At 36.6% G+C, this 11,252-nt stretch overlaps 3 protein-coding genes and 1 non-coding gene across 4 annotated transcripts; 3 read left to right on the top strand and 1 right to left on the bottom strand.

Moving 5' to 3' along the window:
- Positions 1 to 390: 390 nt before the first annotated feature.
- Positions 391 to 463, top strand: TRNAR-ACG. The gene has a single exon. It is a non-coding gene; the product is annotated as a tRNA-Arg (tRNA).
- A 925-nt stretch (positions 464 to 1,388) lies between these two features.
- On the top strand, positions 1,389 to 4,324 carry LOC113286844 (annexin D2-like). The gene is made up of 5 exons (XM_026535468.1): positions 1,389 to 1,598; positions 2,831 to 2,976; positions 3,083 to 3,301; positions 3,472 to 3,684; positions 3,809 to 4,324. Exons 1-5 carry the CDS (start codon positions 1,523 to 1,525, stop codon positions 4,094 to 4,096), a joined length of 942 nt encoding a protein of 313 aa, XP_026391253.1. The 5' UTR covers positions 1,389 to 1,522; the 3' UTR covers positions 4,097 to 4,324.
- A 322-nt stretch (positions 4,325 to 4,646) lies between these two features.
- On the top strand, positions 4,647 to 6,292 carry LOC113286841 (annexin D1-like). Its single transcript, XM_026535466.1, has 5 exons — positions 4,647 to 4,779; positions 4,994 to 5,139; positions 5,248 to 5,469; positions 5,574 to 5,786; positions 5,884 to 6,292. The coding sequence occupies exons 1-5, from the start codon at positions 4,701 to 4,703 to the stop codon at positions 6,169 to 6,171; spliced, it is 948 nt and encodes a 315-aa protein (XP_026391251.1). The 5' UTR covers positions 4,647 to 4,700; the 3' UTR covers positions 6,172 to 6,292.
- Positions 6,293 to 6,380: 88 nt separating this feature from the next.
- LOC113286842 lies at positions 6,381 to 9,279 on the bottom strand. Its single transcript, XM_026535467.1, has 5 exons — positions 8,970 to 9,279; positions 8,783 to 8,859; positions 7,545 to 7,677; positions 7,168 to 7,452; positions 6,381 to 6,915 (listed from the first exon to the last, which is right to left on the bottom strand). The coding sequence occupies exons 1-5, from the start codon at positions 9,096 to 9,098 to the stop codon at positions 6,646 to 6,648; spliced, it is 894 nt and encodes a 297-aa protein (XP_026391252.1). The 5' UTR covers positions 9,099 to 9,279; the 3' UTR covers positions 6,381 to 6,645.
- Positions 9,280 to 11,252: the final 1,973 nt, after the last annotated feature.

The following is an 11,252-nucleotide window of genomic DNA, read 5'->3' as shown; positions in this document are numbered from 1 at the left end:
GAAAAAAAATTCGGAATCTAACCCTAATTGAGAATGCCGGAACTGCTAGAGAAATAGGGGATATTTGATTTGGTTTTTGATTTTATGTTTTAGTACAAAGGGTATAATGGTCTTTTCATAATGTTTTTTAATTAATCTAAGGATGTTTTAGTATTTTTGCCCCAAAAAACACCTCTTAGCAAACACCTTTGGTTGAGGGAAGTAATCCATATCCCCAATTGCACGTTCTTACTTTAATATGTTGGTGCAACCAATACCAACCCAAAAGTATTAAATGGATTCACCTAATGAAACATGTGCTTCCAACCAAGGCCTAACACAGCTTCAGTTGTGATCCTCAAATGCTGAGTTGTGGATATTTAATTCTATATTAAGATAGTCCAACAACATGACTCTGTGGCCCAATGGATAAGGCGCTGGTCTACGAAACCAGAGACTCTGGGTTCGATCCCCAGCAGAGTCGCATTCTTTTTTATCTATCCTTCACGGTGTAAAACCGTTGTGTGTGTATCACTGCCGTTAGAAATTCGTTTATTTTCCTATTATTATGCGTAAAAAAAGAAAACCCCAAGTTTCCGGTCATATTTATTCGTTTTGTTCTTCCATCTTCTGTATTTTTCTCTCTCCCCATCAAATTTCTTTATTGACAACGGAGACCGCAAATTCACAACGGCAGTGCATTTTCCCCTTTCCCATCTATATCTTCTGCAAGTTTTTTTTTCTTCCAACCTTCGTTGTCTTTACATAGTCATTAACAATGGCAGTTGATAATCTATGCAAACTATTATCAAACAACTTATCTGCATAATCAACGGGATCACAATCCACATACATACAAAAACATGAGATTCCAATACAAGTTTAGTAATCTGCGAATGAACCACTTAATTCAGTAGTTTAAAACAGAAGAGATAGGTGAAAGGCCAAAATCAAGCTTTCGTTTAAACATAGACATAGCTTTAATGGGTTTGCTTTCTCAATAAAAGCTCTACTCAGTAATCATGGAGTTCCAGATGAATGATGATTGATTAGGAAGGCTGTTCATAAAAATAAAAATAAATTAGGAAGATGGATAAAAATACAAAGATAAGTAAAAATACGCTGAATCAAGATTACCATACTTTTGTTGATTTTCCATCTACAGAAAGCAACGAGAGAGGAAAACGAAAGACCAAAACAGATAAGAACATAGAGAAAATATCCAGCGTATTAATGGAGTTCCTCATATTTGTCGTTTCCAATGTATACTTCTATTTTTCTTAAAATAATTAAAAATAAATTCTTTGTTTGTTTCCTTAAAATTATTGGCCACGTTGTTGGTTGGATACCTCGTCAGCAGCTTCATCACGTTGTAGGCATGTCCAAACTCCTATCCTATACGCGGATAAATCAAAGTCCTTCCATATCTTTAATTGTAAATCAATTTTCTCTCCCCTATATAGCTTTCAGTTTCATACCTTCATTTTCATCTATCAATCAATTGTTCATTTGAGAAGATCAAGCATTTGCATTTTGAGAGAGAATGGCTAGTCTTATTGTCCCTGATTCCATCCCATCTGTTGCTCAAGATATTGAGCAACTGCACAAAGCTTTCTCTGGTAATCATCATCACTCTACCCATATATAACTCTCAATGATTTTCCATTTCATACACAATTTTGACTGATTTCTAGTATTGAGGAAACTTATTATGTGTAGACTCATAGATCATGTTTATGGAGTCTGTGCTGACCCTAAATATTTGGTCTAGATTAGCATTGTGTAAGAACCCATTGACACACAGGGTACAATCCCCTCTTAGATCAGGTTGATCTATGCTTTATCTTTGTCAGGATCTAAACTTTGATGTTAAATTGGCTAAATAGATGATCATACACCTGTCTTTTTAGATCAGATTGTCTGAATGATCCTACTTTGATTGAATTTCTTTGTTTGACTTTTTTTTATTGGTTTTGAAATCAGTGTTTTGTGTTGTTAAGAATTGTGATTATGTAAACACTAGGAGTAGAAACTCGATTTGGTTAACATTACCCCTCAATTGTTTGATAGATTGTATCATAGTGAACACCCACTTTGGCAGATTTGACTTTCATGTTTCTTATCGGCAATTGGAGTAGTAATCGGATGTAATTGTTCTCATCCCGATCGTTAAGTATTTCCCGGTGCGCAAGAGATAAAAACTATAGCTCTATATTTTTTTTACTTTGCAACCTTTTATATGTCATTGTGTTCAGGTTTGTAGGCTTAACTTAAGCTTGAAATGATTGGTTGTTGTGTCTTTTTTATTCATTAGTTCATCGTTATGGAGCTTGAGACATCCTTAATGTTCCCATGTTTTCATTTTGTCCTTGACGCCAATTGGAGCTTTAATTGATAAGTTTTGACTTAATGAGTAGAATATGTGAAGAAACGTTAAATTGAACAGCAAAGTAGCAATTGGATGTAGTTGTTCCATTATTGTTCGTGAAGTGTTCTGTTCTTTGGTGCTCATGAGAGATAAATCTATAGCTCCATATTTTGCTTACTTTGCAACCTTTTGTTTGCAACAGCGCTTCGTGTTCAGGGTCTTTACCTGTTTGTAGGTTTAACTTGAGCATGAATTGATTGGCCGAGGTCTGTTGTTGAATTTTTTGTGTTCCCTAATTCGTTGTTATGGAGCTTGAAACATCCTTAAGTGTTCCCGTCTTAATGAATCTTTACATCCTTTTTGGGCTAGGCTGTTTGCATATGAATAGATGTATGTTTTTGATATGTTATCTGTTTTTTGCGAAAATGATTTCATTACCAAGATGGATAAGTCTGAGCCATTTTGGTCAAATTTCGTTTGCAGGATGGGGAACGAATGAGGATTTGATTATCTCCATATTGGCTCATAGGAATGCAGAACAGCGTAAACATATCCGACAAGCTTATGCTGAAGCCTACGGAGAGGATCTCCTTCACTCTCTGGAAAAAGAACTTTCAAGCGACTTTGAGGTCAGTCTCTCCAACTTGGAAGAAACTCCAAACTTGTTAGTACTCGATCTCAAGATGAAATATTTACTTAATAAATCTCAACGTCTCAATGTGTTTCTTGAAACAGAGAATTGTGCTACTATGGACTTTGGAACCTGCAGAGCGTGATGCTGTATTACTGAACGAATCTACAAAGAGGTGGACTTCCAGTAGCCAGGTAATTCTGGAAATCGCTTGTACCAGATCCTCCCATGCACTCTTGTCGGCGAAACAAGCTTACCATGCTCGCTTTAAGAAATCTCTTGAAGAAGATGTTGCATCTCTCATCACTGGTGACTTCCGCAAGGTAGGGTGTTCCTTCTTTTTAGTTGAAATGAACCACAAATGGTGTTTCAACTTTTAGGTACCCGAAATTTTGCAAGAGTTGTCGTCTAATATCAAAAGTTTCTTTGTCATCCCTAGTTGTGTTCCTATAACTGTCCTGACTAATGGGTTTCTCAATTTATTCCCTCCCAGCTTCTGGTGCCTCTTGTCAGCACATACCGATACGAGGGACCAGAGGTGAGCACGACACTGGCAAAACGTGAAGCTAAGATACTCCATGAACATATCTCAGCAAAGGAATACAATCATGATGAGATTATCAGGATCCTGACTACAAGAAGCAAAACACAGCTTTTTGCAACTTTCAACCACTACAACAACGAATTCGGAAATGCTATCACCAAGGTATGCAAGAGTCTTTGCTTGATTTTGAAATTCGTTTCATCCGAAATTTGGGAATGAATTCATCTGGTGGCGTGGTTGGGTCCCTTTTAGCATTGAAGTTAATATTTTGGGTGTTGGGTTACAGGATTTGAAGGCTGATGCAGATGATGATTTTCTTAAGACACTCAGAAGTGTCATTAAGTGTCTGGTCACACCTGAGAAGTACTTCGAGAAGGTTCTACGATTAGCTATCAACAAAACCGGAACCGATGAATGGGCTCTTACTCGAGTTGTTGCTACACGAGTAGAAGTTGATATGAACGTTATCAAGGAAGAATACTACCGAAGGAACACCGTTCAACTTGATCACGCCATAAAAGCTGATACCTCTGGGGATTACGAAAACATGCTTGTTGCTTTGATTGGGGCATGAGAATGCGTATTCTTCAAGTTTTTTCAGCAGCACCTTCGTGTGGATTGTGAAGAACCATTTTACTTCTTGCTTTTAATGAGACATAATGTGTGTGGCTTTATGTGTGAAAAAAAGACCTTTGTTGTTCAATAATTCCAGCTTTTTTCATTTTAGTTTACCAAATTGACATGGAAAATATGTTGTGCACTAAATTGCTTCAAGCCGTCCCGGTGACCGGTGATAAAACAATAGTCCATGCAGAGGTTGGAAAAGAGATACAATCACTTTTTTAATTTGACCTGTTTTTAGGCTAATATGAAAAAATTATAGTATCCTTTTTCCAGAAACGGAGGAAGTATGTCAAGAGTGATTGGATGACTCTCTCGAAATTCAGTAAATGGCAACAAAAATCAGAAGATCCTCAGAAGTGGAAGGATTCAAAATATGAAATGAGCCAAAAAAAAATTAATAATAAAATCAAAGTCCAAATCTTTACCAAGTCAATTTCTCATTCATTGGTGTCTTAAAATCCTTTCCTTTTCTCTGTATAACTTTCAGTTTCATACTTGTAGAAATTTCATTGATAGAAAAAGAGAATGCCGGAAAGATGAAGCATTAACATTTGATGATGGCTAGTCTTATTGTCCCAGATTCCATCCCATCTGTAGCTGAAGATTGTGAGCAACTCCACAAAGCTTTCTCTGGTAATCTACTCATAACTCAATACTCATCAAAATTGTGCCTGAACCCTTCTTTCCGTTCGTCTTTCCTATATTTATAGTCGTGGATTAGAATTCTGAATATTCACTTTGATAAAACTAGCATCTGCAGTTAAGAATTGTGGTTGTGTATTTTCTTGATATGTTATGTGCCCAAGATGGATAACTCTGAGCAAGTTTGGTCAAATTTATTTTCCAGGATGGGGAACAAATGAGGATTTGATTATTTCCATATTGGCTCTTAGGAACGCTGAACAGCGTAAGCATATCCGACGAGCTTATGCTGAAATTTATGGACAAGATCTCCTTTACGCGCTGGAACAAGAACTTTCAGGCCATCTTATGGTCAGTCAGTCTCTCCGACTCGGAATAAAATCAAAATATGCCAAGATGAAATATGTACGTAGTACTATAAGAATCTCAATGTCTCGTTATATTTGTTTCTTGTAACAGAGAATTGTTCTACTGTGGACGCTGGATCCTGCTGAGCGTGATGCTGTATTGCTGAATGAATCTGCAAAGAGGTATTGGACTTCGAGTAACCAGGTAATTCTGGAAATAGCTTGCACCAGATCCTCCCATGCACTATTGTCGACGAAACAAGCTTACCATTCTCTCTTTAGAAAATCTCTTGAAGAAGATGTTGCAGCTCACATCACTGGTGACTTCCGCAAGGTAGGGTGAAATGAACCACAAATGGTGTTTCTTTGTCGTTCCTTTGCTGCATTTCTAGCAATTATCTGACTGATGAGTTTCTCAATGTATTTATTCCCTTGCAGCTTCTGGTGCCTCTTGTCAGCACATACCGGTACGAGGGACCAGAAATGGACATGACACTGGCAGAACAAGAAGCTGAGATACTCCATGAACATATTTCGGATAAGGAGTACAACCATGATGAGATTATCAGGATTCTGACTACAAGAAGCAAACCACAGCTTTATGCAACTTTCAACCACTATAATAATGAATTCGGGAACGCTATCACCAAGGTATGCAAGAGCGTTGGCTTGATTTTCAGATTCATCTCACATGGAAAACTCCATTCGTCTTAGCATTTTAATTAGTAATTTGGGTGTTGGGTTGCAGGATTTGAAGGCTGATGCAGATAATGATTTTCTTGCGGCACTCAGAAGTGCTATCAAGTGTTTCGTCGCACCAGAGAAGTATTTCGAGAAGGTTCTTCGATCAGCTATGCACAGAACAGGAACAGATGATTGGGCTCTTACTCGAGTTGTTGCTACACGAGTAGAAGTAGACATGAACGTTATCAAGGAAGAATACTACCACAGGAACACAGTGCAACTCGGTCACGCCATCAAAAGCGATACTTCCGGGGACTACGAAGAAATGCTTATTGCTTTGACAGGGGGATGAGAATGCTTGTACTGCAACTGTTTTCAGCAGCACTATTGTGTGTGGATTGTGAAGAACCGTTTCACTGTTTGATTTTATGTGTCTGGTTCAACAAGCTATTTTCACTCCAGTTTTACCAAAAATATCTGAACACATTGCCAAAAAGCGAACAGAGAAAGCCGAAAATCAAATTCCTTACAAGTAGTAGTAGTACTAGTAACACTGAAGAATCATGAAAACCCAGTTAGGCAATTAGCTTAGAAACAAGACTCACTCACACTACCTGTGTTCTGGTGGTTTAATATGTCAGACACCCTAAAACAATATTATATACCCACAGGCTCTAAAAATGGCGATCAAGCATTAGACATACACATGCAGGAGAAACTCTAAAAATCATTCACTAGTCAAATCCCAAGAGAACAAACGGTACATTCTTAAACACTGAGCCATAGTAAGTATAATGTTAAATAACAGAGTTATTTAGACAAAAAATTAAACCAAGGCAATGCTGCTGTCACCGCCAGGAGGCTTTCGTGCACCCAAGTGTTCTCTGGACTCTGCTTTGCCATCAGCAAATATGTTAGAGCCACTCATCTCCCTAAGCTTTGCGTTGCTCAGTGACTTCTCATCTGTTCCTGAAGGAGTATCTCCCTTGAAAATGTTATTTCCCGTTAACTCCTGAAATTTCTGGTTGTTTGTTTTCTTTGCAGTTTTCACTGGAGTTTCTTCGGAAAATGGTACAGCACTTTGACCTCCAGCAACCTTAGCATTGATAATAAGAAAAGAAAAGTTTAGAAAACTAAAGAGCAGACACAATTTGTAAGAACATGTTATAAATTCAATGCTACGAATTACCAACAGGGAACTAGTAAAGTTCATAGGACTAGCCGCATTTGGTTCGTAATTTGGATAAAGTTTTCTTGCTTTCCAAAGTAACATATAGAATGCTAATTTTTGTATCTTATTCAAGGTACTGAATTTTTTTAAAGATGACATTGTGAAAGATGTGCTTACATTTCTTGGTGCAGATTCTCCCATGTTTATGCTTCCTTTCAATTCCAAAGCACGTGCATCCAATGGTCGTATGGTAATCTCTGGAGGAGGGCCAAAAATGTCATGACCACTAAGCTCCTGCCACTTTATTTTGGATGATTGTACCCCTAATTTCGTGTCTACCTCAGTTTCCAATGTCCCGCTTAATTCTCGCTGCTTTGCAACCTCGGCCTGAGAAGTAGGCTTCTTAGGCGAGACACTTTCATCAACGCTGAATGAGATCTGGCTGATTCCGCTTACAGCTTGCTGATTGGCCAAAAAGAGAATCGATTTTGGTGAACACGGGTACATCAGATTGTAAGAATAAAGCATTTCAAGGACAAAGAAAATAAAGATACCTGGTAAATACGTAAACCTGTTCTGTTAGGAGTCTGATTGGCAGACCCTGCTTCTTCTCCACCATTTTCACCATCTCCAACAAAGATACCGCTTCCAGTCATCTCCTTCATTTTATACCCTGAACAGGGTTTCCTAGAAGGTGTACAAAAATGGTTTCAGCACACCAGAAAGAGATGAAAATGTCCAAGGTACTAACCTTAAGGGTAGAATAAAACATTTTACTTTAAGAGTGGCTGTTGAACAGAATAGAATTCGTGAAGTTAGGAATTTGACATAACAAACATAATTCAGCATATCCTTTTGACTTCCACGGCAAACAAATCAGTTTATGATAGAAGCTTGTAATTTTTCTGTCGGCTCAAACCATTCCTAAAATTTTATGGACCATGGCACATGCATTCCCATATCCATGGTATAACTGCTGGAAATTGGCTGCACTTTAAGAAAGTTGCAACATAATTCAAGATCCAGATGTGGAAACATAGAACAATGCAGAAAACAACAATGTGCAGCTGGGTTTGTCCATTATGACCAGAAATAAAGAGAGATAGTAAATCAAGGACATCCACTCAGACTAAGTTATAGATCAGTTGAGCCAAACTGCATACAACTCTTGTAAACCACCAAATGTAACCAGTCCCTAATCCACGGCCATATAAGGTCTCAACTTCGTTTATCGCCATTTATGCCAGCCTTAGAATAAGCACAGTTAAGTAAGTATCAGAAGCACATTCTTCATTAACTGATTTACAAACCCGAAAGAACAGAAAAAACAAAACGAATCGAACAATTTTCTTAGCTGTTATAAAATATCTCACATCACATGAAAGTAAAGTGTTAAAAAGCTTCTGAAAAGTAAAAGGCAAAAAGAATAAGAGAATTGAACCCACATGATCACTCTAGGAATCGAATTCAGAACAAACAGATCAAGGCTAATTCATCGATAAACATCCAATTCACTACAGTTACCAATGGATCTAAATTCAATACTGCATTCTTCTGTAACCCTAAATCAATCTAACTTTTCCCTGTATACCACCACATGATCCAAGCAATGAGAAAAAAAAATCAATTTAAAGAAATTTCAAGAAAAACCCAGATTGTGAAATCATCAATCAAGAAGACCCCATTAACCAAAATCACAAATTTCTACACTAAGAATCCAGAAAATGAAAATCTCATTAACAGAAATTTTCCAGATTAAGAAAGAAAAAATGAGAGATTTAACAGATCTCACAGTTTTGATAAGCTTTGAGCTTCTTCTTCTTCGGTAACCTGAGCTCCACATAACACTTTACTCACCCCATCAGACGGCTGTAACAAAAAAACCCTAAATCAGCTCAAGAAATGTCCATTTTTCTCCCTAAAACAGAGAAGGGTAAAGAAACAAAAATCAATAAAAAGAGTGGAAGTGATGATTTTACCATACGATTAGCAGAACGAGGAGCTGAAGAAGGATCATAGGGTGAAGAATGAGCATTTTGATTCTCAGGCCAAAACAGTAACTCAGCTGTTGATGTATGTGATTTCCTGACTGGTGTTGCTCTTTCCATTTTGAAAAAGAAACTGATTTCTTCTTCTTCTTCTTGATTCTTCTCTGCGTCTGTTGATCGCTAGCTAGAGTAGTGTGACTTCAAAGAGACTGTGTTTGAAGTTTTATAGAGAGAGGAAGGAAGAAACTACCAACTCCGAAAGAAATTTTAAAAATTTAACATTTCCAATTTGTCTCAAGATTAATTTAGGTTTCGCCTATTTCCCATCCCCACTTTTCCTAATTCCCATCCCTATAAAATCCTAGCCCCAATTATCCTATGTACCATCATTGAAATTTTAGAAATCCTAAATCCTATCTTTTGACTTTTGTTTACACACCCCGTAAACTAAAACTACCGCAAACAATGGAACACTAAAAGTTTCGAATCACTTTTTTTCTCCATATCCATCCACCGACACCGCCTATTCTTCTCTATGACCTCTACACAACCACCACCTTCGATCATCTTCTCTTTCATTTTTTCGTGTAATTCTGAATTTTGTATCAAGTAATGCATCAAGGAAAAAAAATAAAAAAAAAGGAATTATTCAAGGAAAATCAAAACCCTATCTTCTTCTTTTAATGTTTTATTGTAATTCTTAATTTTGTATCAAAAGATGGCTCTAAAAGGATTAAGGAATATCAAAATCCAATCATCTACGCTTTAATTTCTTTTATTGTAATTCTTAATTTTAAAGATGGCTCCAAAACAAACTAGGGATTGTTAAGAAAAATCAAAACCCCAAAAGAGAAAAAGACACCTAATTCTTAACTTCTTAAATGTATCATTCCATATAAAAATTTATATTTACATGAACTTGCTTGGTTTATAGGACTGCACATTTCTTTTTTTTTCTTTTTTTTTGAAGCTTTCACATGATCTCGTCGTTCAATCATGAACGACTATGGATGGTTCGCAGTTGTCCAGTTGTTGACAATTGGTGGTGGTTTAAAAAAAAAAGATAATCAACTATCCGCCACCCGTAACTTACATAGAAGATGATTATTAGACTCTACGTGGAACCTGTTTGATATTGCATTTGAATTGTTTGGTTAATGTTTGTGCTTGATTAAGGTAATGTTTGATCAACTTTTTGATCCTAGGTTTAATGGAAGAAGAAATAAGGAACTTACAATTTCAGTTTCTCACCAACCGATTGTACCTTAAATTAATACCAACAACCCGAGTTTTTGATTAACCCGGTTAAGTTTTTTAATGGTTTTGTTTAATGGAAATTAAAGATTAATATCGTTTTGTTTAATGGAAACTAAAGTTAATAAAGAAAAAAATAAATATTATGGTCAAAGATAGTTTGACTATTATAGGTGGTAAATAGGAAAAATGAAAATTGAAAAGTAGAATGACTTTACAAATTGTGTAGGGGATAAGAAATAGGAAAAGAGGGGATGAGAAATAGGTAAAACTTTAATTTATTTTGCTTTTTTTAAATTCGAAAATGGAATAATAATAATGGTGCAGTTCAAGCCATCGCCAGCTGTCATTCACATGATGAGGTGGATGCTGACTTAATTCATTATTTTTATGCCATTTTCTTTCTTTTTTTTTTGGTCTAGGGGATTCCAAATGTTGGAAGCAGAAATTTTTGGTGGTGTTTAAATTACGCGTTGTTACATCATTGAATATATGTATAAAAGTCAATCAATTTACAGATGATCAGATGTCATGATATATGATGTTTTCACGATGGTGGTATTGTGTTAATGTGTGTTTTAAATTTATTCATTTTCTTGCATTCAGTTAGATGGGTCGAAAAATAATTGGGACACCTATACAGCACATGCACAATCAGGCATCCTTTTATAGTTTCTGATTTGTGCTTATCATCTCTGTAGAGGATCATGCAAATTTTCTTTTTATTGCTTCAATTTAATCAGGTGTCTTGGAAGGGACTTGCCTAAATAACATAATTGATGGTCCACGTGGATATGAGAACTCATTTTCTCACATTGGAAAAACAGAGTACCGATGGAGACTGAGATACTCGACCTTGGCTGGGATGCTCGTCCCAAATTGAGTCGAGACACGACGCAACATCAACAGAGCCTAGGTTTAACTAGAGTCGATTATCATCATCTTCGACGACAACGACTACATTTCAACTGTTTATCCAACGGTTATATATGTTTATCCTACCTATATAAAGTTTCTTTC

The sequence above is a fragment of the Papaver somniferum genome, chromosome 6 (assembly GCF_003573695.1).
Source record: "Papaver somniferum cultivar HN1 chromosome 6, ASM357369v1, whole genome shotgun sequence".
Classification (NCBI taxonomy): domain Eukaryota; kingdom Viridiplantae; phylum Streptophyta; class Magnoliopsida; order Ranunculales; family Papaveraceae; genus Papaver; species Papaver somniferum.
This window is presented reverse-complemented; position numbering and strand designations above follow the sequence as displayed.

Coding starts and splice junctions, on each gene's coding strand:
- LOC113286844 (XM_026535468.1), top strand. CDS start 1,523: ATGGCTAGTCTTATTGTCCCTGATTCCATCCCATCTGTTGCTCAAGAT. Junction 1,599..2,830: donor ACTGCACAAAGCTTTCTCTG/GTAATCATCATC, acceptor TTTCGTTTGCAG/GATGGGGAACGAATGAGGAT. Junction 3,302..3,471: donor TCACTGGTGACTTCCGCAAG/GTAGGGTGTTCC, acceptor ATTCCCTCCCAG/CTTCTGGTGCCTCTTGTCAG.
- LOC113286841 (XM_026535466.1), top strand. CDS start 4,701: ATGATGGCTAGTCTTATTGTCCCAGATTCCATCCCATCTGTAGCTGAA. Junction 5,140..5,247: donor AACTTTCAGGCCATCTTATG/GTCAGTCAGTCT, acceptor TTCTTGTAACAG/AGAATTGTTCTACTGTGGAC. Junction 5,470..5,573: donor TCACTGGTGACTTCCGCAAG/GTAGGGTGAAAT, acceptor ATTCCCTTGCAG/CTTCTGGTGCCTCTTGTCAG.
- LOC113286842 (XM_026535467.1), bottom strand. CDS start 9,098: ATGGAAAGAGCAACACCAGTCAGGAAATCACATACATCAACAGCTGAG. Junction 7,678..8,782: donor GCTCAAAGCTTATCAAAACT/GTGAGATCTGTT, acceptor TACACCTTCTAG/GAAACCCTGTTCAGGGTATA. Junction 7,453..7,544: donor CAGGTTTACGTATTTACCAG/GTATCTTTATTT, acceptor TTGGCCAATCAG/CAAGCTGTAAGCGGAATCAG.